At 43.9% G+C, this 23,702-nt stretch overlaps 2 protein-coding genes across 2 annotated transcripts; both read right to left on the minus strand.

The window, feature by feature from the left end:
• Positions 1 to 3,284: 3,284 nt before the first annotated feature.
• LOC102716205 (PHD finger protein MALE MEIOCYTE DEATH 1-like) lies at positions 3,285 to 6,790 on the minus strand. The gene is made up of 3 exons (XM_040521803.1): positions 6,340 to 6,790; positions 5,468 to 5,714; positions 3,285 to 5,121 (listed from the first exon to the last, which is right to left on the minus strand). Exons 1-3 carry the CDS (start codon positions 6,788 to 6,790, stop codon positions 3,741 to 3,743), a joined length of 2,079 nt encoding a protein of 692 aa, XP_040377737.1. The 3' UTR covers positions 3,285 to 3,740.
• Positions 6,791 to 16,448: 9,658 nt separating this feature from the next.
• Positions 16,449 to 20,138, minus strand: LOC102716490 (receptor protein kinase TMK1-like). The gene is made up of 2 exons (XM_015834555.2): positions 17,742 to 20,138; positions 16,449 to 17,172 (listed from the first exon to the last, which is right to left on the minus strand). Exons 1-2 carry the CDS (start codon positions 20,089 to 20,091, stop codon positions 16,643 to 16,645), a joined length of 2,880 nt encoding a protein of 959 aa, XP_015690041.2. The 5' UTR covers positions 20,092 to 20,138; the 3' UTR covers positions 16,449 to 16,642.
• Between the last annotated feature and the right edge of the window lie 3,564 nt (positions 20,139 to 23,702).

The raw sequence follows: 23,702 nt of genomic DNA on the forward strand, positions 1-23,702 counted from the left end.
CTTGGCTGCAGTCGCAGACCACTTTATCTTGCTGCTTAGTATTATATTTGAGGTGGAAATACATGAATTTTCCCAGCCCAGAAAAATTACAGGGGCATAAGAAATTAATCAGGGCTGGTACTATAATTTTGATGGCACTATACGAACTTGGTGCATAGACCCTTCAGACTAAGGGGGTATTTGTTTTCCCCAACTTCTTCTCCTGTCACATTGAATGTTCACATTAAATATAAGCTATTAATAAAACTCATCTCATAATTTGGACTGTTTCGCGAGACGAGTCTATTGAGCCTAATTAGTTCATAATTAGCGAATGTGATGCTACAATAAACATTTGCTAATCATGGATTAATTAGGCTTAAAGAATTTGTCTAATGAAATAGTCTTCATTCATTTATACAATTAGTTTTGTTATCGGTCTATATTTAATACTCATAATTAACGTCCAAATATCCGATGTGACAAGAGACTAAAAAATCACTGGATCCAAACAGCCACTAAATATTATTAATATGAAATATATATTATATAATTATTTATCGTGTAAACTGAACACAAATATACATCATTAATATGATAAAAGAAGTATTAACTTTTAAGAGTTAACTTGTAACATAGTCTCAGTTTAATAAATAATATTGACACTGAATTGAAAACTAAAATAAAAAATATATATAATGAACCGAATAAAAAATATTTTATGATTAAATTTTTTATTTATGCTCTTAGTGAGTTAAAAGATAATGCATGAAAAAATAAAATACAATAAGAATATCTTAAAAACAGCTCTAATATTAAGTTACAAAATTTAAATTTTGACTATGACAAAGAAGCCAACAAATAAATATTAACTTTAACCGATAGATAATCAACTAAACAGTTTCATGAGTTGATTAATCATCTATTTTTTTAAAATAATGTATGAAAAAATTAAACCATGTGAGCATATATAAAAACATAAATTTGGTTGGGCCATCCCGACTGGGCCACCTAGCCCAAGGTGGTCGCACCTCCACTAGGCCCTCAGCCAGTCCTGAAATTAACAAAGAAAATAATAAGGGGCTATCTTTTGTTTTTCTTAGAAAAACCAAAGGCATATTTACAAACAGAAATTAATTTACGGATAAAACTTTTATACATGTGTTCATAACGATCTAAAAACTAAACTAAAAATAAACTATAATAAAAAAATCTTAAAATCAATTTTAAATTTAAGTTTAAAAATTAAAATTTTAGCTTATAATCATAAGCAAAAGCCAATAGGGTTCTAAGTTTCGAATTAGCCTCTTACTGACAAACCGGACCACTATCATCCGTATTATGCTTGGCAGAGCTGCAAGGACGTAGAAAGTGTGGTTTTCTAAAATTTACTGGAATTGAACTGATCTAATTAAAAATCATGCGAAAAAAATAATTGGTGCGGACTTCTCAATTCTCATTACAGGGGATATATATATAGGGGAACCCCCAACTTAGATCAAAATTCGTGTAAACCACAGCTAAAAAGTTATCTAAAATCACACAAAAAATTCCATGTGTATATAAGTCGATGATGGACAAATATATAAAAATCTGAATTAGAAGTTGTTTTTTTTACATGGCTGATTATCATCATCTTATCTACATGTGAGATTCTTTTAAAGATCTGACATTTTTTATGGTGAATTACACCGGTTTTCACTTATGTTCGGTTTCTAAGGTATATTTACCCTGTTTTTAATGCCAGGAGCCCAGGAAGGTCGTGTTCGGATGTTGGATAGATATCCGACGGAGAAAATGTAGCAATAGATTAATATATAATTAATTAATTATTAGTTATCAAAATTAAAAAAATAGATTATTATGATTTTAAAGTAATTTTTCTATAGAAATTTTTTTAAAAAAAATATTTAATAATTCAGAAAACATACACATGAGAAACCTGAAACCAGGAAATCAGGTTAGATATACGGGAGAAACAACGTGGCCAAAGTAGTCTACGCACACTTGAATGCGTTCACTGCTGAAGCACAAACCAAACTATGTGAATGTGAGGCTAGGAAAGCACATACTCAGCATCATATTCATACTTTTTTTACCAAAAAGAAAAAGGTGTTACTGTCGTCTCAACCGTCTTCAAAGGGAAGGTGGCGGTGCGCTGCATGCGCTCTTGTGGACAAATGGACAATTCTCGTGGAGTTATGTATGTTGGAGTACTTTATTTCAATAAACAACCAATAATTGCATTATTTGCATAGGTGTTCTACTGCACTCAATTATTTTATTTGAAATAGTTGAATAATTGCATTATTTGCATAGGTGTTCTTCTGCACTCAATTATTTTATTTGAAATAGTTGACTTTTATGTATATATTTAACCATCTATCTTATTCAAATATATATATAATGACTCGTAATTATTTGGTTGTGCCATATTTTATTTATCGTTAAAAAAATATATAAGTATGATTTATAGTTTTACATATTTAAAGAAAATAAATAAGATGGATAGTTAAACAAATAGAAAAGGGAGAGAGTACGTAGTAGTGGCTAATATTATTAAATGCAGACAGTAACTTTTTTCCTTTTCCTTTTACATCAGAGTATTAAGTTTTTTTTTCACTAGAAACCATGATGCTAAATTAGTGGTAATTCATGAACAGATGGCTCCTGCAGGTAGCTAAGAACAAATGAAAACAAGTTCCCTATAATACTGAACACTTGAAAGATACTAAGACATGAATCAACACCGAGCAAGTTCAATAGTATAGCCAACTATTAGCTCTAATTCATCCAGTCAATCTAATGATCAATTCATACAATAGTTACCTACAAAACATTAGTACATGGTCCCACACATCATACACACACTCTGTCTTAGAGTCCGTATGCAGCTAGCTACAAATTTGTAGCTCACCTCTCTTCTCTTTTCTTTCTTATCTCTTTAAAATATACTTATAGCTGGCTTATAGCATGTTATTGTACCTAAAATATGCTTACAGCTAGCTTATAGCATGTTATTGTACCTGCTCTAAAGTCTAAGAGTAAGAGCATCTCCTAGATATGTCTAAAATTGATCTTAACTCAATTGTATCCTAAATTTAGAGAAAAATATGGGTTCCTAATACAAGTTATTTATTTTTAGTTTTTTGGTGGAGTGTATAATTTTTATACCCAATAGTTTTTTTAGATAAACCCAATACAAGTTTTTGGATAGCAAAATATTATCATTCTCTTGGAGACTCCAGCGACCGTGGAAGAACTCCAAGCGATGCAAATCGCTAACAGGAAAGCAGTTTGAAAAATGGCTGACAAGAAACCAAACACCAGCACAGAAGAACCATACAATTCTGTCATTGCTGATGCTAAATTACACTGTAAGCCTAGCACAAAAAATTACAGTGTACAGCTTCACCAATTGGGACTGGGTGACAGTAAAAGATACAATCACAGAACATGTATTTACATCTAGCTATACCATCTTCTGTAGTGTATCAGGTACAAAATTTCCAGTCGTATCGCTAACGACATGGATAGGGCTTCCCCCAATCTACTGTCTAAACCCGCTTCCCATCTACTACTTACTACACATAGCATTTGATGTCACTACATACTGCCGAAACAACGCGCTTTACAAAATAAGTTGCAGTTTCAGAACTAGTTACCTCGTCAGACTATCGTCATTGAAAATATGAACCGAAGGGAAGTAAGAGAGAAAAAGAATAGAATGGTCACTTGGTTCAGGTGGCGTTAGTGCCTCTTCAAGAATTGATCTGTCCAGCCGCCATGAGCGCACCACCGCAGAGCACACAAAGAAATAACGGTGGCACCTGCTCGCTGTCTGCAATGCCCACACAACGTGTATGGTGCCATACATCGCAAGCATCGCATGCTACCATGCGCTCACCGTCGTCATCCCGCGCACCACACACACACCGCACCTCCCACAAGTCAAGTCCGCCCTGGCACCGCAGCCCCGTTTCCATGTCTGCCCCATTGCCATACACGCTGATCGTGTCACCAGACTCTGCCCCACCGAGCATCACTGGATCCCATTTCTCCCCAGCAATGCCATGCAATACCTCAGCCTGGAACTCCTCAAAGAAGCAGTAAGTGTCCCGCAGCGCATGCTCCGACTCAACAAGGAGCTCACCCATGGATGCATGGAGTGGCACCACTACAATCTCCCCCGGTGGCATTGGCCGTGTGAGCTCAGCAGCCTCCCAAGGCTTGGGTTGCCACTCAACAAAAAACCTCAGCTGGTCATCTGACTCATCCCCAAGGCCCCACCACTTCACCCAGTGCTTGCAGTCCAGCACAGACTGTGCTGCCTCACTGCACGCCTCGACCATTGCCCGGTACACAGCACGAAGATCTCGCTCCACTTCCAATATGCTCGGCCACCGTACCACAGGCGGCGATGGTGTGCACTCTACCTCAACATCCAAAGGTGCCGGTGTTGACTCTTCATATTCCTCAAGACTAAAATGGAGCACACGTGTTTCCGCATCAGGCACACGTCGCACGATATAGTTACCAACAATGGTGTCGCCAAGGGACTTGATGACAAAGTCAAGGAGACCAGTATCACCAATAGCGCCCCTGGCTGCATCTCGCACTGCCTGCCGTGTCATCTCTGCACCATTGCCATGCTCTAGTAGCCTGTCAACAACAACCTCTGCAGCATTGAGAAGCCGCTTCTTGGACCAGCGACAATGGAGCAGGTCAACCACATCCTCAAAGCGCTGGCATGGCTGCTGCCTGTGTCTCTTTATTACAGATGGCTTAGGCAGCATGAATTGCAGCCGTGTGCATGTCTTCACAGGAGGCAATGAAAGGGGTGGCTCAAGGTGCTTCCAGTCAAGGAGGCAGTGGAGGAACTCACGGACTGTAACCAGAGGCTTGTTGGAGAGGCGGCGGTAAATGTTGACCACACGACGGACATGGCGACTGCGGAGATAGTCCACAGGCAGGGCAGCCAAGGCTTCTACAGAAGCTGCATAGGTCAAGGTAGACACACTGAAGCAACCTCTGGCAAGGGAGAATCCCCATCGGGTGAACCATGTCTCACCATGTGCCACACTGAGCAGGAGCCGAAGGTCCAGAGAGCGTTTCTGGGAAAGGTCCACCACAGACACGGCCCTGCACAAAAGGTTCTCCAACTCAATAGGCACAGGAAATAGCAGTCATCGTAATACAATAACTGTGTGTGCTTATCATAATTTAGAATCACCAAGAATACATGCAAAAGTTATGAACTTCTATGTTTTACTCCCATTACTTCATAATTTAGAATCACCAGGAGTACATGCAAAAGTTATGAACTTCTATGTTTTGCTCCCATTACCTCCTAAGTTCCACCATTGCAATTTTACGCTTCGCCTTTCAGTCCACGCATTTACAGAGCACGAGCTAACCAGTTCTTCAGCAATGAGAACAAATGCATGCGCAAAGAATTCTGATCAAGCGAAAAACAATCAGAAGATACCTGGCACGGAGAGAAGAGCAGAGGCGATCCCATATGTCCATGATGTCACGGCCAGATAGGGCAGCAGAGCCGCCATTGCGACCGCGGAGCATGACAAGGTGACCAAAACCATTACTGTGGATCAGACCATGGAGGAGGTGGTCATTGCGTCCAAGGATCACATCAGCGCTAATCTGGCGGTCCCAGTTGGCGTCCGCTGGAATGATGAAATGGTACTTCCGCTTTGACACCCAATGGTGGCTCCAACCTGACACCATTAGTACAGAGCGCGTTTGTTAGGACTGGTTAGTTCACGGCCAGAAAACCAAGAACCAGCCCAAATCAATGAGCAAACTACCAATTTCCCAATAGAAGAAAGAAACTTTAAGAGGCCAGGCGCCATCATTGCAACCAGCATTGCTATTTTCGGAAGCGGATTCAAAAAAATTCGAAATGAAATAGGCGCACCTAATCCAGGTAAAAGTACAGGAAAAAAAAAAGTTCAGATCATGATAGTTCGATAGAAGTGCAGTAACAGAATTCAGTTGTTATGATCCATTCATGATAGGAATCAGAGGCGGTTAGCTGCTCAATTGAGGACGCGATTCTGGAATGTTTCCGCCAAGAAACTTGCGATTTGGAAGAGGATACCGTCTCAGAATCGTCCAAAGAAATATATACGATCACAAACCCGCGCATTTCATCAAACCATGAAGAAAATATCATTTGCAAGAACGATACTACTCGTCCATTACCCCCAAACAAACTCTAATCAACAAGAAAGAATTAGGGGAAAAAAACTAATCGTCACCTCCCTCGAAGGGAAAGGGGCGGGCGGGCGGGCGCGCACGCGAGAGAAGCCGCAAGAAGGCGAGGGGGGGGGGGGAACTCACCCGCCCAGCGGCAGTAATTGCAGAGCGGAGCGGGCGAGGACGCGACGAGCTCCTCGACGGCGAAGATGGGGACGACGGCCCCGGTGCGGTCATCCGAGAGGAGCGCGCGCCACGCCGTCGTCGACAACGACCCAGGACCCGCCGCTGCGGCGCCCCACTGCTTCAGCAGCCACCGCACGTTGTCCCTGAACGCGCCCCCCAGCGCCGCCGCCTCCCTCCCGGGGAAGTCCCGCAGCGGGTACACGCGCGCCCCCGCACCCGCACCCGCACCCGCCCCGCCCCCCACCGCCGCGGGCATCCCGACCGCCGCGGAGGCCGAGGAACAAGACGACGAGGGCGAGGTGGCCGACGTCGGGCACGGCCCCGCCCTCGCCTTCCCCACCGCCGCCGTCGGCGTCGGCAGCGGCGCAGGCCACGAGGCGAGCCGCTCGAGCGCGCGCATGGATGGCATTGCCCTGGGCTCTCCAGCGAGGGGGACGCGAGGCGTGGCCGCGGCCGCGAGGGGGGGGGGGGGTTCTGGGTTTTTTCCTCGGGCCGCGGCGGCAGAGGGGCGTTTCCGTAATTTGCGCACCCCGCGAGGTGTCGTGCCGCTGCGACTGCGAGCAGCGGCTCCTCCCCAGGACGTCGTGAGGCGTGGGCCCGCCCGCGCGCGCAGCACTGACCGGTGGGGCCACACGCGGCGCTTTGCGCACCAGCCGTTCTACCCAGTGAGGTCGCCGCGCCACGGCGCCATGGCTCGTGGGGCCCGTGCTGTGTGGGCCATCACTGTCAGTGGGGGTTATACGGGGGGAGTAGGTGAGCTTCGCGTGGGATAAGCTACGACTGCTGTGATGACAAGGAGGTTGGAGATAGGGATAGGCGCGGGGACGTTGGCTTCTGGCGAGAGGGACACGTGGCACGTGGCAATTGGCGGTGTCGGTCCCCGGGCCCGGGCCCAGGGTTCAGATACGTTGAACCTGACTGATTTGTCCGTTAATGTTCATCATTGGTGCGGTGAAGCTAGTAATAATTTCCGTCGATTCACTTGTGCCGGTCAAACCAACGTGTTCTCCTTCGACGCAGGCTCATGCGGACAATTATTACAAACGATTTAGAGCAGGTACAATAGTAGCTATAAGCATATTTTAAGAAATAAGAATGATAAGAGAAGAGAGGTGGATTACTAATTTATATTCGCTGTATACGGGCTCCAATACAAAATATATGTATGACATGTGAGACTATGTATTGATATTTTGTAGGTAACTATTATATGAATTGACTATAGATGAACTTGCTCTTATAATGAGTCAGTATTTTTAATAAAATAACGTTGTTGATTCTTATTATATATTTAATATTTTTCTCTTATTAGTTGTATTTGTTTCATAATAAGTAAAGCCATGCAGTTTAAAGTGGTGATTGTTTGGTATATTTTGTGAAAAAGCAATGACATATTTGTTAATATAGAATAATTTGTGAATAAAACTATTATCTAGGTCTTCTTACATATCTAAAAGTCAACGCTGGAAATTAAACTAATATGAAGACCCCTAAATCTACTCTAAATTTCAGGTTGAAAATAGAAATTTTGTCTTAAGCACAAGCGAAAAGACGGGGCACTAAATTTAAATTGTGTGGTTTTACTTATTATAGGACAGATGTAATATTATTCACTCTCTCTATTCAAAATATAAGTATTTTTAATATTTAAATTTTTATACCGTATTATAAGTATTTCTACATTGATTCTCATGCATGATTTTAATAATTTTAGTGACTGTAGAGTCAATCGGATGTTTAAAAAGGGAATATAATCAATACAAATTTTAAAATTTGACTACTGGAGTTACTAAAAGAAAAACTTTTAACATGTCCTTAGTCTCTGCTAAACAGTCCATAAATCCGTATATTTTGGACGGATGTAGTATTTTGTTTTGATTAGATTTTCATTACAACTTACATTTGTCATATGTTTTCACAACATTTTTGAATAATATAAATAATTCAACAAATACCAAAAAGTCAAGATGTTATCCATTAAAATACAGAACCGAGCAATTATAGGGAATTCTAGCCAATCTGTAGATGGGCGTGTTAAGATGAATCCTATTATTGGCTCATCCATATGTACAGTGCGATAAATTGAGCTAAACCATGGACCATGCGTACCCAAACAAGGGACGTACAGGATATGCTTGATTTAGTTTATTTAAAATTATCAACTGGCCTACACCTGTGGATGATATGGGGTTGGAGGTTTTTTTTTTTGTACATGGGTTGGAGTTATTCATATGCTCATTCTGTTAAAAATTTGTACGGGATGTGATTATGCTAATAATATATACTATTAATCTAGATATATCTAATGCTTAAATTCATATTGTTATGACATGTTATATCCAGTGCTTGCTACCTTTTGAGCTAGAGTATATCTCAGAAATTTATTGGTGTTTCTAAGTATGTATCCAACACCAACCACACATTCGCAATGCCAACGTAATTAGCTGGTAAAGCAATCATAAATGTAAGAATTAAGATAAAGTCATTAATAGGTAACTCAATCACAATATCACAGTAAAAAGTTATTTCTGGGTTTGTCATGGGTACGTAGATGTGGATATCGATCGGTTTGCCAAATCAGGGGGGCGTGACCAGGGGCGTAGGTGCCGTAAGCGTGATAAAACCATGCAAATTTGAATCCATACATTTGAAACAAATAGTCACACCGTGGGGTATTGAGCGATAATCACGCGATATGCAACGATAATCATGACGTTTTGGTCAAAACAATTATCACGGTTTGGAGAATGATAATCGCACAACGAGAACTTGAAACCGCAGTGATTTTGGGGATACTCGCTAGCTGATATAGCGATTATCGCACCTTTCTCCACTATTATCGCTAGAAATCCCTTGGGTTAGCCCCCCTCGGATTAAACTGAACTAAAAATCACTTTGCACCATATTTTGATCGATTAAATTTTCTTCACCACTAGGTTTAGAAACTACATAACTATCACAATGCTTTTTTTTAGCTCTCACTATATTTTTTTTCTTTTTTTTTAATTCGGACAGTTTTTACCAGAGAAAACCGCCCATAACCGATGTAGCGTCCTAGCGATGCCCGTGATTATCGTTATTTTAAAAACTCTATAGCCTCTGATCCTTGAATCTTCATGTGAGTTAGGTTTCGATGTAATGGGTTAACATTAATGTGACCAAATTGATGATCTAATTTTTAATATTGGTCTTTCCGATCTTGATATTGGTCTTTTTTTGGTTCGGTCTTTTTCTAATCGCCCCTAACTTCAGAGTTCAGATGAGGATCATCCTCTACGCCTCTGGATCATGGGGCTATCATGTGTGCATGCCTTAAGCCCATAATCTATATCAATTATGAGCTAGTTAAAAAAGCGCAACCATGAACCATCCATCCTCCCTCTCCCCCCGTGCATAGGACGCTCCTGCCCCGAGAAATCGAAAAAAAAAACTCCCCCTGCCAATGAAAAAAAAAAGAGAAAGAAACCATCGTTACATCATGTACAACGCATCATGTTTATAAGAAAAACTGAACAAATAAATAACTTCATTTTTTCTATCGATATATATATTTAATCCATTCCCATTATATCAGTAAAATAGCCAATATTTCATTCGTTCATATTATAAGACTTTTTGTGTTTGTCTAGATTCATCTATATATTAATGTATATGTTTTATATGTGTCTAGATTCATTAGCACATATATAAATATAGATAAGTTCAAAAGAAATTAATATAAAACAGAGGGAGTACTATATTTATTTTTAACTTAAGTTCGATTGAAAAACACGGTAACTTACTAGTCCGGTAGAAAATCACAGGCCCTGGTAAACAATTTCTCGGACCGATGCCGACGTAACTCCACTACTCGAGTTGCAGAAGAAGCCCATACCCATGGCGAAAGCTGGCCCAGCGTGCCGCTGAAAACGTCCTGAGACGGCTCTTTCTAAGCAAAAGCCCAGCCTAGAGCCACGAAAGAATGTGCTGTTTGGCCTGGCCCAGCAAGCAAGCCTTTACTTGCAATCTGCTGAAAACTGCAGTGGTGTAGCAACTACTGACGGTCCAGTTGTACAGCTCTACTCCTACCTGTTTTTTCGCTCCAAGCACCTCTGGCAATTCTCAGGATTTTTTTTCCCCCACAATTTTCAGATTCAGAGTGACATGGCACTATGGCAGGCCTGAAGAAGCCCATGGTCTCCACTGAAACCAGTCAGAGAAAATATAACGAATTCGTGCAGTGTCTTGTGTAATGTTGCAGCCTCTGATCTCTTAGAGCAAGTATAATAGCAGGCTATAGGTTGGCTATATGTTTATGTGGAGAAGAGAGGGGATGAGAGAGTGGGTAAGCAGGCTGTTAGCTTGTAGTCAGCTTGGGCACAGGAACTAAAAAACTATATGAGAGTGACATATGGGTCTTGCATTAATAATAAAGAGCTAACTAGTATATGAGCGGGTTAAGAGAAAACTATAAGAAATCTTATAGCCAGCTTGTTGGTTATATTATTAACCTTGCTCTTAAAGTCAGGCTAAATCAACAAAGAACAGAGGATGAGGGCCACGTTCGAAGTTGGAGGTGACCACTAGTCAAATCAAAACACGTAAAACGATAAAAGCGTATATGATTAATTGAGTATTAACTTTTATAAATTATGAAAATGAATTAATCTGATTTTATTAAACAACATTCATATTACTTTGAAAAAAAATACACCATATATCAGTCCGAGAAACATGCGCATGAAAAAAAAAGATAGAAAAGTTTTACTCCAGTGACACTTACGAACGCAGACGAGGACATGTCAAAAAAGGCACTAAAACAATGCCATGTTGTCTCATCATGTGTACCACGGTCAAACATCCATGTCAGTCGGTTAATGCACCACGTCAGATAGAACCGCATGTTAAACCATCGAGAGAATCGATTTGAACTAGCGTAAAAAGTTGGGAGAGAGTGCGTAAGTAAAGGAGACAAAATGGTATTCTCTCAGCCAGAAGGCACTCCAGCTAATCGACAGCAAAACATCAGCAAACATTATGTGCTAGCAAACCTCTTTTGATTCATGGACAAGAGATTAAGAACCGATAAACAGCTAGCTCTAGCTCTAACACCCTACTCTATCAGGCCCAAGCTAGCTAGCAGGCGGTGTCACTCTCTCCACCCAAGAAGGTGAGGAACATTCCATGCCATGCCATATCCAGGGCGCTTTGAGATGGATGATCTGGATGGACCGATGCTGTGATGGACAGGCACGTTGGACCCTACTGGATCGATGCGTTTCTTCTAGTAGTCCCGGACCAACCAACCATGGCCATCCATTATACGCAGTGGTCACACATGCAAATGCAAGCCAGCGTTAGCAAGACATCCACTTTTCCGGGCGGCAGTTATCGCCGTGCCAAGCCAAGCACAACCGCGGCTCGTTCCGGCCCCTCGAGACATTGCTACCCCAAAATGCAAAGACCCTCCTTGTGTTGGGCTGTTCCGTAATAAAGTTAAATGATATATTTTTAAACGAAAAAGATATAAATATTTTTGCATATGTGTTTTAACATTCTAAAAATAAAAAGAAAGTCTGAAAAATAAACTGCGATAAAAACCCTAAAATCAACTTAAATTTAAGATTCAAAATTTAGCTTATAAGTATAAATAGAAGCGTAAAGATAATGGTGAAAATGTCATGAAAATTGGCTAAGGCAGCTAATATCGCCATAGTAGGCCCTGACTTTTATTGTTTGGTTCTGCTTATTCTTATAAGCCAGTTTAAATTTTTAACTTTAGTGTTGGGATTGATTTTGCATTTTTTTTCATTGTAATTTATTTTTAAGTATTGATTTTAGATCACTAAGAACGTATATATAAAAGTTTTATTCATAAAATTTTTTCGTTTACAAATATATTGTTAAGAGCAATTTTACCGTCCTTGAGAAAATAACGGGAGGTACCAAAATTTTAGTGTAAAATTTGGTACGTCATAGTACGTAAGATACCAAGAGGTAACAAAATTTATATAGAAAAAGATGACACCTATTGGTACATTTTCAAATACTGTAAAATTGCTCTATTGTTAAACCCTAAACCTTGCAAGACTCGGTGTCATACCAATGACATTGATAGAAGATGTCAAGAAGAATATGGTTCGCTATCTCGGGATCATGAGCACAGAGGGGGCCAACAGAATGGCTAGCGATGCCGTGCATGTGGAGCAAGTCAGATGTCCAACATCGTCGTTGGAAAGCAAACCAAAGGAAAAATTTATACTTGGCTGGTCCCTTTGCGCGCCAACCAATGAAGAAGGCCTTATAGGTCGAGCGCTGGTCGCTCGTCCAGCGCAAGCAAAAACGGCCCTGCACCCCCCACGAAAGCTGCATATGTTGCACCGCATCCCAAATAAGAAGAAATCGGCAGATGACTGGCACGATAAACGCCCCCTCGATGGATATCGGAGATCTAGTGTTGCTGACGAGGCCTGCGGTAACTAAACGGTGATTCCGGATATGACTACCCAGAGAGCAGCAGCAGTAAAGGAGCCAATGAGGCTATCGAACGGCCGTTGATCCACCGGTCGGTGCAGAAGAGAGCAGAAGAAAAAAAAAAAGGAAAAGAAAAGACGACGTGAATGTCAAATTGGTCGTGATGATCGCGCGTAGAAAACCATGTGGAAAAGCGACAGCAGCACGCCATGTTCTTAAAACACAGATTCGCGAGGGAGGACGGACACAGGCGCGACCGCCGACCGTACGCCGGCCTGGCCCGGACGGACGCTGAGGCAGCTTTGGCCCTTCCCCGTCGTCCTCACCATCACACGGCCGGTCCACACGTCCCCCGCTCGACCGCGCAATCGGTCCCGGTCTCGCGCACGCGCCTTCCGGCTAGCTGGCTCCCGACGAGAGAGATGAGCTGGTTCCCCCCTTTTTTTTTTCTCTTTTGTTTGTTTCGGCGCGCGGGGGGGTCGCGTCCCGCGGCCGCCGCCGTCCCGGTGCTGTCGTGGCGCGTGTCGTATTACGATGATGGTGTTTCACGCGACACACAGAGATCAGCGCGTCGCGATCGAGCGCGCTCTTCCGTGCACGCCGCCTCGCCCGCTGGCTGTGTCCCGTGATGTCTTTGCTTGCTTGCCTCTTTCGCGTCCGCATGGCATGGCATGGCATGCCCGCAGCAGGCAGTAGCGGCCCCGGGGGCTCACCGCTCACCTCGCGTGCGTACGTCAAACCAGCCGTGGGCGAGATGCCAATGGTGTACCGTTTATCAGTTTCCCGTGGAGAATTCTCCTATTATGAAATGAGGATGGTTATAATTAGTTCTTCACGAACAATTGAATGGAGGGAAATTTGTCTCCGTCGGGGGTCTCGCGGAGGCCTCGGTTTCCTGTTTTTGTTTTCCATGGAGAGCCGATTAACAGCCATATATGAGTTTTAAGTTCAATTTTGTTACATGTCATGTGATTATATTCATGGTTATATTCAATAAATAATAATCTTTCACTTAATTACTGAATTTATGTTCATTTATTGATATAAAATATGGATTATATATATATATATATATATATATATATATATATATATATATATAATTGACGATGTATACTATGTTGTTTAAATGTGGACGTACAAGAACCCACGGCATTAATTTTCCGTGTGAGAATAGGTATGGGGAAATTCTTTACCTGTTACAATTAGCGGGGGCAAGGATGTGAAAAATTCACCCTTGGCGGGACGGGCATGGGGACACAAAACCCCGGCGAGAAATTTCCCGTTGCCATCTCTATGTGAGTGTGTGTTCGTCTAACACAATGCAGTGATTTATTTGGTTTTTATGGGAAAGTTAATGATATATGTTTACGGATGAAAAATAATTTATGAGTAAAAACTTTTATGTATTTGTATTCTTAGCGATCTAAAAATAGGTCTTAAAAAATAAACTTTCATAGAAAATATAAGCAGAAGCGAAAAATTGAGAGTGAGAGCATGTGAAACGTGTGCGGATGTCATGATGAACCAAGGGCAGAATGGTACAGCAAGTATACGGTACATTTGTACGCTGAAGATGAAAACCCAACTGAAGACCACTAATCCACTATGGGAGTCGGGGACATATGTCCAACCAACCAGGATTAACCATCCCGATAGGCGATAGTGGATAAAAAATCGTTCATGAATGATGTTGTCGGATTTTGTAGAAACCACGTATACGTATAAGTTATAAACCAATGAAATCCGAATAAATTTTGTCAAAAATATACCGGTTTCCATCGGCTTTGCAAAGCCTGCAACCAACTACACGTATACACACCGCGTTCTTCCGTTCTCAGTACCGTTTCCAGGACACTGTACTTGCTATGGTTTCTGTTTCTGTAGCAACCCAATATTTAGAAAGAAATCTAATCAATTTAAATATTAAAAATTAACTACCGAAGAAAATCTTTAACATCTCCTTAGCGTATATTAAATACCGTAAAAAATATTTTAATTTTGAAATGGAGTTAACGGGACATACCGCGTACAGCTTCTTCTCCAACTAGCCATCCAGACCTCTCCCACGCAACAGCACCAAATAGCAAACCAACAACCAGTCACAGAAATCGACTTTTTCTTTGCAACACCAACGCGGGAAAGCGCATGGTCCCCCGGCGGCCGCGACGCAGACGCCAGCTCCAACTGCCAACCAAACCAGAAAACTTTCCCACAAATCAAGGACGCTGTCCAATCCTCCTCCAGCCACAAATGCTCAAATGGATTAGTCGTGATCACACACACACACACAAGAAAGGGGCAAAAAAAAAAATCGAAAACAGCTTTGCCTTCCTCCTGTTTTTGAGCCAGCAGGCCAATGGCAGCTCATGAAGTATCTCCAGTTAGAGCAAGTTCTATAGCCAATTTCTAGATCCAATTCATTTATAATTAATCTAATAGCTAATTTATACAGTAGTTATCTACAAAATATTAATACATGGTCTCACATGTCATACACACATTTTGTTTTGGACCGTACACAGCTGGCTACGAATTAGTAGTCTACCTTTCTTTTCTTTTCCCTCTTATGTCTTTAAAATATGCTTATAATTGGCTTATAGACCTACTCTTATGCCTACAACGTCCACTGGCACCCCCATTTTCACTAGAAACTCTCCAATTTGAGCTGCTAAACTGCCACACCGTGACACCCTGGAGCTGAGAGTGACATGGCCTGGATGGAAGTGAGCAGCTGGAACAAGACAGGGTTTTGTTGTGTCCATCCAAGTATCCAACCAGGCAAAAAACGAGTGCCTACAAGAACAGGGAAATCGCCAGATATGTGCAGGCGAAAAAAAAATCTGCATTCAAATATGATGGGAACAGTGCCATGCAGACGCACACGCAGTGTCGCGATCAGAGAAAACTGGATCGCATTCTCCAGCATCGGCCACCTCCAGAACCGCTGTCGCATTCTCATCTTCTGCCTATTATTATTGTCTTACCTTGTTTTATAGGCCACCTGATGGCCATTAATTCAGAAAAGCATCGCTGTCCAAGCTCCCTATGGCAGGTAGGATTGTCTAACATGGGAGGGTGTACAATTGTGCTGTTGATGTGTGGGTGTGTCGCACCGTTGCCTGAAACCTGAAGCTTTCAGGCAGGCACCAAACTGAAGCAGCTGGGTTTCACGAATCACATGATTTAGGTACAGCAGCACAATCAGGGTTAGCTTATTGGAGCAGCTGCAGCTTTGGAGAATGGAACCGCACCTGACGCCTCTACAGGCTCCAGGTACCAAACAGATTAGTTTTATAACTACTTCCAACCTGGTTACAATCACATGAAAAGGTGTCTATCGGTTCAATAATTTTCGGACAGATAGGAGAGGAGGGCCTGACGCCCTGACCATGGTCTCCAATAATTGAGATGGTTCTGGTACGGCCATGAATCTATGATGATCACAGAACCAACAAAAGAAAGAGTAGCAACAACGACTACAACTGAGCTGCTGTCAAAGGAAAGCAAGGATTAGCTTAATCCTGGGACAGGGTAGAGTTGATACAAACCAGCAGCCCTTTGCCTCTAATGATTTAAGCTTGGAAAGATGGCACTATGGCAGAACAGAACAGTTAGCAAATTTGCAAACTTCCAGGCAATTCTTGAGTCAAGATCACAAGATACATGATCAAAAGGACAGCTACAAGGCAGCACATAGCCAAATCAAGAAACACTAAAAAGCAGGGGAGGGAGGAGACTAAAGGAATGAACAAAAGGATCACTTGGATGTTCTGCTTCCGCGGAGCTTGAGATTTCACAAGTTAACCTATCTTCCATCAGCTGAGGTGAATGATTCTGCAAATCCTGGAGGCCTTGTTGGTATGCTTGTCTGAGTATTATCCAAGCTAGCAAGGAATGAAGATGTCGCGCCATCAAAATGGCTGCTATCCTCGAAGGCCTGCCATTTCTTCAATGCCTGTGGCAGTGTCATGTCCAGGTCGATACCATAGCTGTCATCTGAATCTGGATCAGACGGTTTCCAAACATCTGAAAGTGTAGAGAGCACATTGACAGCATGACCCATGTCGGGCCTCTGGTGAGGTTCCCTAGCACAGCAGTGACCAGCAAGCTCAGCGACAGTGCTAACACTAGCAAGTGTCTCCTCAGTGAGATCGATAGTCGGGTCAATTGCTTTCTGGAATGTGTCTTTGCTAAGCTGCATTCTCCGGAACCATGTCACCAAGTGCATGCTGTCTTCAGGCTGAGTCTCATCAAGCGCCTTGCGTCCAGTGATAAGCTCCATCAAGATGACACCAAAGCTGAAGACATCTGCTTTTGTTGTTACTCGTCCAGTAACTGCATACAAAAAATGCAAGTCATAGTGTTAGTGCAAGTGATGATATACAAATATTGCAAGTGACAGGCAGAAACTGAAGAATGGGTTGCTGATCAAATGCAAAATAAACCTCCTATATGTCTGTCAATGCTTGTGTCCATAATTAGAAATCAGCATGTTGTAACATTGACATTCATACTTCATGTATTCAGAACAGTTAGCGATAAACTAAAATAATAATTCAAGTGACATACCAAATGAGAAATCAAATTATGGTTACATGAAACTACTCAGGGCACCGGACTCATCCTAGTTTATCACAAGAAAGATGACACAAGACTCCATATGTGATTGAGTTCGTTAGTCAAATTTTATTAATAAGCATCTAACATAACTTTTGTAGAATGAAGTAAGGTCATAACTAAATAAAAGTTAAATGATCATTTCAAACTTGACCTCTAAGCCTCCAATTTTGGCATTTGGTCGGTGTTACTAGTTTAGATATTTGTCAGCCCTAATATATTGTGCTTGTTAATTACACTGAAAACAGAACATCTGATACTGAAGCAAAAAAGAAAAGGATAATCACCTGCATATTCAGGAGCAAGGTATCCAAAAGTGCCAGCAAGCCTTGTCTCTACTGAGACGCACTTCCCATCAGCCGGAGCAAGCCGGACCAATCCAAAGTCTGCCACCTTTGCCTTCATGTCATCACCGAGAAGTATGTTTGATGGTTTTAAATCTCTGTGGATGAAGGTCTGCTGTGCAAGGCTGTGAAGATACTCAACACCCCTTGCAACATCAAGAGCAATGCTAAGTCTCTTCTTCCATTCCAAAGGCCGCAGATTGTGTTCTTTCCACTCAAACAGGTGTTGACTGAGTGTCCCCTGTGGCATGTACTCATACACAAGAATCCTCTCATTGCCATCGAGGCAATAGCCAAGAAGTGAGACAAGGTTCCGATGGCGGACCTTGGTCAGCACAGCAATCTCTGATTTAAACTCATTTAACCCCTTATTACCCATCACGCCAGCCTCCATTCGCTTCACAGCAATTTTAGTGCCATCATGAAGCTCACCCTTGTACACAGTGCCAAAGCCACCACGACCAAGGACGTTCTCATCACTGAAGTTGTTGGTCACATTGCGGAGGACTTGAATTGAAATGACCATATTTCCAGTCTCAACAACATGAATATCCCGTGGACCACTGCTCGCTTGACTGTATGTCTCGCTTGTAGCTGCACCGCCATTGACATTCCCCCCAGCAACTGTGATTTTAAGCACATCATCTGACCCTGAGTGCCGGGGATGGACAACCATAGCATGCGGGCTTTGAACCCTTCCAAAAGGCTTCTGTTTTCTCTTATAGCAATAGAATCCTAATGCAGCAAGAAGGCCTACTCCAGCAATGGCACCAACCACTGAGCCAGCAATGATTCGAGCAGAAGATGAAGACGAGCTCCCGTTACTTTCAGCACTGCCATTCCCACCATCCGCAGGCCCATTGTTGCTGCTACTACCACCTGATCCAGATGGTGCAGGAGCATCCTTGCCAATGTTCGGGTTGCCATCAGTTTTCACCCGCACATTCTTTGCTGCAAAGGTAGGCAGTTTTCCATAAATATTGTTATTTGACATATCAACTTCGGTCAGAGCAGGCAAAGCAGCAACCTCCTTTGGCACCGTGCCAGTAATATTGTTGTTAGAAAGAATAAGCTTCTGCAGCGTTGTAATCTTCCCAACAGCTGGGGAGATGCTCCCACTGAGCCCCATCCTGGCAAAATTCAGCACTGTAATGTTCCCTGCATCGCATCCAACACCAATGTAACCATCACACGGATCATTCCCTTTCCAATTATCCGCGAGCTTCGCTGGGTACTGGAATCCAGCCGCCACCTCCAGCAGCAGGCTTACACGGGGATCACAAGGCGCTCCAGGGGTTGTCAAGCAGAACCGCTCTGTCTCCGGCAGAACATCGGCCTTCACCGTACTGGCGAATTTGGGCATTGGCCCCTGCAGCAAATTATTCGTCAGGCTCACCTTCGTCAGTGATTTGAGATTCAGCAGGCTGTCTGGCACCGGACCAGTGAGCTGGTTGTCGCGGAGCTGCAAATCGGAGAGACTTGTAAGCCCCGCGAAGTCCGGCAAGGGCCCGGAGAAGTCGTTGGAGTGCAGCCAAAGCTGTTGGAGCGAAGTCATGTTGGAGACGAAGCTAATCGACCCGTTAAACTGGTTGCCTCCCAGCTGGTTGTTGAGCCAGAGGGATTGCAGCGGCGCGCCGGCCAGAGAAGGCGGCACAGGCCCAGACATCATGTTGAACGCTAGGCTGAGGCGCTGAAGCGACGGCAGCGCGGTCCCGAAGAAGTCCGGGATGGCGCCGGTCACGTTGGCGGTGTTCGCGGAGAAGTTCGTGAGGGACGTGCACTCGGCGAGGTCGGCGGGGAGCGGCCACGGATGGAACGGGTTGTTGTCGAGCGAGACGGCGGTGAGCTCGGTGAGCCCCTTGAAGAAGCCCGGCGCGAGGCCGGTGAAGCCGTTGTTGTGGACGAGGAGGTACTGGAGCGAGGAGAGCCCCGCCAGCGACGGCATCTCGCCGGAGACCGAGTTGTCGAAGAGCTCGAGGCGCGCGAGCGCCGTGAGGTTGCGGACCTCGGGCGCCAGCTTCCCCGTCAGGCCGCGGCTCCCGACCTGGATGGCGGTCACCCGCCCCGCCGAGTCGCACGTCACGCCGGACCACGCCTTGGGCGAGCAGGGGTCGCCGGTGTCCCACCCGAGCGCCGCGTCCGCCCCCAGCGCCTTCGCCACCGCCCGCATCGCCGCCGCGTCCGACGCCGCCGCGCCCCCTGCCGCCCCCACCACCAGCATCACCGCCACCACCACCGCCACACCCCCTCCTCCCCCTCCGCCACCGCCACCACCTCCCCGCCGCCGCCACATTGCGTCGCCGCAGTAGAGAGAGAAACAAGAGAGAGAGAGGGAGAGAGAGAGAAACAGGAGTAGTGTTGGGGTGGCGAGGATTTAAGTGAGGAGAGAGACGACGAGGAGGAGAAGCGAGAGCACAGCACCGGGCACATGGGCACATGTGTGGGACCCACGGCGCTAGGGTTTTTTTCTCCTCCGCGCGACGAAATGCCACCCCTACCCCCCACCGGCCGGATCGGTTCAGGCCCGGTTCAGGCGGAGGCTCCCTCACTGACCTGTGGGTCCAGCATGACGGGTACGACGCTGGAGAGGGGGCAATCCGGGCATTCTCCGGAGTAAAAAAGAGCGGGGCGATTTCGCGCTGGAGCAGAGCTGGCAGGTGGGGGCTACGTACGGGTGGGCCCCACCCGCAGCGTCACAAGGTGGGGAGCCGCGACGCGGGTTGTGGCGGGGAGAGGGAATCCAAGACGGCTCTCTCTCTCCCTCTCCTCTCCCCCTTCCCCTATCCGAGTGAGGCGGTGGGGCAGGGCCCAGGAGTCAGCGAGACCGTGGGGAATTCAATGGACGGGCTGTGTTGCGCTTGGGAAGGTGGGATTCTCCGCGGGCCTGGATCCCTGTGACCCACGCTGTGCCCGCGACCGCGAGTACACGCAAGCATGGGGGCATGGCCAAAAGGGCCGCAGGGCCGCAGGGCCGCAGAGGCGCAGGCGTTGCGTTTTCAGTGTTTTGACAGCCTTTTGGGTGAGAAGAGAACAGTGCCACTCTCTTTTTTTTTGGATGATTACTGTATCGCGCGTGATGGCTTGTACTTTGTAGTACCAGCTGTGTACAGTGCGTGTGTGGATGTAGCGAGCTTGTTCTGAGGATGGGCCGTATCTGTTCAGAGTTGTAGTTCAACTAATAAATTAGAGCAAACAGAAAAAAGTGGCATCTTCCGATGATAATAAAATTGGCTAATAAATTAAGATTTACTTGTAGCAAAATTAGATTTAGATTTCGCCATGATTACCCATGAGCTCAACCACAGTTGTCACCCTGCATTACTAATCTATAGTCGTTTCTCCAGTGCAGCGCTGGTCATTTTTTCACCTTATTGCACCGAGGACTATTAAGAGTAATCATAACGTAAGACATTACGATATAAATGTACTTATGCACGGTTCTTTTAACACAAATAACACTAATAAAAATTACAAAATGTTTATAGGTATAAATTTTCTAGGCGTGTAGACATGTTTACGCGGCTTAACGGACATACGAACATCCACCCACGACCCCTACAGTAGTGTTCTGGTTGACGATAAAAGATTATAATCGTTGAATAGTACGAAGGATGAAATTAAATATAAAATTAGAAAATTCTACGCTACAATGGTGATATGACAAACTTTTAGTTAGAAACATTTTATTAAAAAAAATGTACCGCTTAACAGTACCAAAACTAGGGTGCGCAAAAAAATAATAATCAAGGCTAAAAGAGTGTTCCCTAGTCCCTAACACATATTTGATTTTAATGCTATCACATCTTTATTATGCATCGGATGTACAGTAGAAATGCCTCATACATGTCATTATTACTTTCATCATTTATTCGTTATGCCGCCTTATATTAATATACTAAGCAACAACTAATTTAATTCGATAGAAATCATCGTAATCAATGTCATCTTCATCTCTTCGCTTATGCTTATTAAATCAAAATTTGAATTTTTAACCTTAAATTTGAAGTTAATATTATAGTTTTTTATCGAAGTTTATTTTGTAGTTTCACCTTTTAGATTGACATGAATAACGTATACATTTTTTATTCTCAAATTATTTTTTATCTAGAAATATGTCATGAAAAACAATCACCCCTGCGTTGATATTGTCAATGCCCTAAAAAATATTACTCGTCCCAATACAAAAGCAAATAGTAGATTAGAACATCATTCATTTATTAAATTTCAATACAATTGTTTTTCACTTTATCTAGTAATCTAGTTCCATCATATTTATTTTATATCTTTACAAACTCTAATGACAACTGTTTTTCACATTATCTAGTTCCATCATATTTATTGTGTATCTAATATACTGCTTGTTTAAAGGTAAGCTTATTTTTTAAAAAAAATGAATAAAAATTGATCCGGAGGGAGAAGTAGACAATGAAATTTCTAGCGAAGCTTTTATTTAGGGCATTCACAGTCAGAGGACATGGCGTTTAGCCCTAGCCCGCCACGACCAACTTGCTCACTCCGTTCCCGATGCAGAGTTACTCATACCTTGGAGAGGAGATGCGCCCTTGCCTTGAACTTAGTGAAGACCTTGCTATAGGCTCAGATTGCGTGAGCTCACCTCCTAGGCGTGGCCTAGGCGCTGCCAAAAGCCTCGTCATTCACTGCCTTGTCGTTCGCCGCCTCCGTCTTCGGCTTCAGGCAGCCACCGCTATTGCGGCCACCCCGACCTTCGCTCGCAGCAGCCACTGTCGCTGGCGCCTCCGCCAGCTGCCACGCTGACCTCCGTCAGCTGCCGTGACGGTCACCCCTCCCTCCGCCCGCAGCGGCCGCCCCGACCTCTACCTGTAGTGGGCTCCGCTGCCCTGAGCGCCCACCACCATCGCCTTAGCCGTCGCTGCTAGCCTGGAACTAGAAGGTGAGAGAGAGAGGAGAGAAGGAGTGGGTTTCTTTAGAATTGTCTTGAGTCTCGTTTTAAAGTGGTTTGCACTATGAACCAAATAGTCTCTGGAGTAGTTTCGTCTACGTAAATACATAAATACACGAGGGAGTGAATGACCTTAAACCCCATGGGCCAATGGTACACGTAACCCAACCAATCAGTGACGGTACCTGACAATGGCGCGTGCATAGCATAACCACGTGGATTTGTTTTTACTACGATGAGATTCCTTTTCAGTTTTTCACTGTCTCGATGTGCTGCTTCAAAACAAAACAAAAAAACACTGTCTCGACATGCCACGGTCATGCAGCCCAACGGCTGCCTGCTTGGCATCCAGAGCTCAACGAGGCTCGAGGCTGCTCTCCGGCAGTCTGCTCCGCTGGATTTTCCTTTTGGTTTCTACTGGTACTGTGCAAAGAGCAATTTTACTGAGAAGGCACGGGGAGATATTATTTTTTTCTATATAAATTTTAGTATCTCTTGGTATCTTTGGTACTAAAAGGTATTAAATTTTACACTAAAATTTTAATACCTCTTAGTACCTACTCATAAACTATAAAATTGCTCTAGTGCAAAAGATCTTCCATTTTGCTCGTAGCTTCTGCAGTTCTGCGTATAAAAAGTTGCCGTTCTCTTGGACAAAATGGTTTTGGTATGTTTCTTTATACTCAGATCGGTCCATTCGGCCCAATGTGTTTGTCTGGAGGTACCTGCACTTTTGGCCCACATTTGGCTGTGCGTAGCTTCCTAGCTTATATTTTTCTGAATTAGTTTGGGCCTGAATCTGAACTAGAGTTTGTAAACTGAGAGCTCCCGGCTGCCTCCAATTCTTTTGAAGATGTCAAGGACCAATCAATCCAACAACAACAACGAGATGACCCTCTAGACTTCTAGAGTAGGGTTAATCTTTCCATCCCCCTTTCATAAAAGCGGATCGTAAAGCTCGCGCAACGCGCAGTTACATCTAG

This window comes from Oryza brachyantha, chromosome 3 (assembly GCF_000231095.2).
Source record: "Oryza brachyantha chromosome 3, ObraRS2, whole genome shotgun sequence".
NCBI classification, from domain to species: domain Eukaryota; kingdom Viridiplantae; phylum Streptophyta; class Magnoliopsida; order Poales; family Poaceae; genus Oryza; species Oryza brachyantha.

Coding starts and splice junctions, on each gene's coding strand:
- LOC102716205 (XM_040521803.1), bottom strand. CDS start 6,790: ATGCCATCCATGCGCGCGCTCGAGCGGCTCGCCTCGTGGCCTGCGCCG. Junction 5,715..6,339: donor CAATTACTGCCGCTGGGCGG/GTGAGTTCCCCC, acceptor TAATGGTGTCAG/GTTGGAGCCACCATTGGGTG. Junction 5,122..5,467: donor TGCTCTTCTCTCCGTGCCAG/GTATCTTCTGAT, acceptor CCTTTTGTGCAG/GGCCGTGTCTGTGGTGGACC.
- LOC102716490 (XM_015834555.2), bottom strand. CDS start 20,091: ATGTGGCGGCGGCGGGGAGGTGGTGGCGGTGGCGGAGGGGGAGGAGGG. Junction 17,173..17,741: donor CCTTGCTCCTGAATATGCAG/GTGATTATCCTT, acceptor TTTTGTATGCAG/TTACTGGACGAGTAACAACA.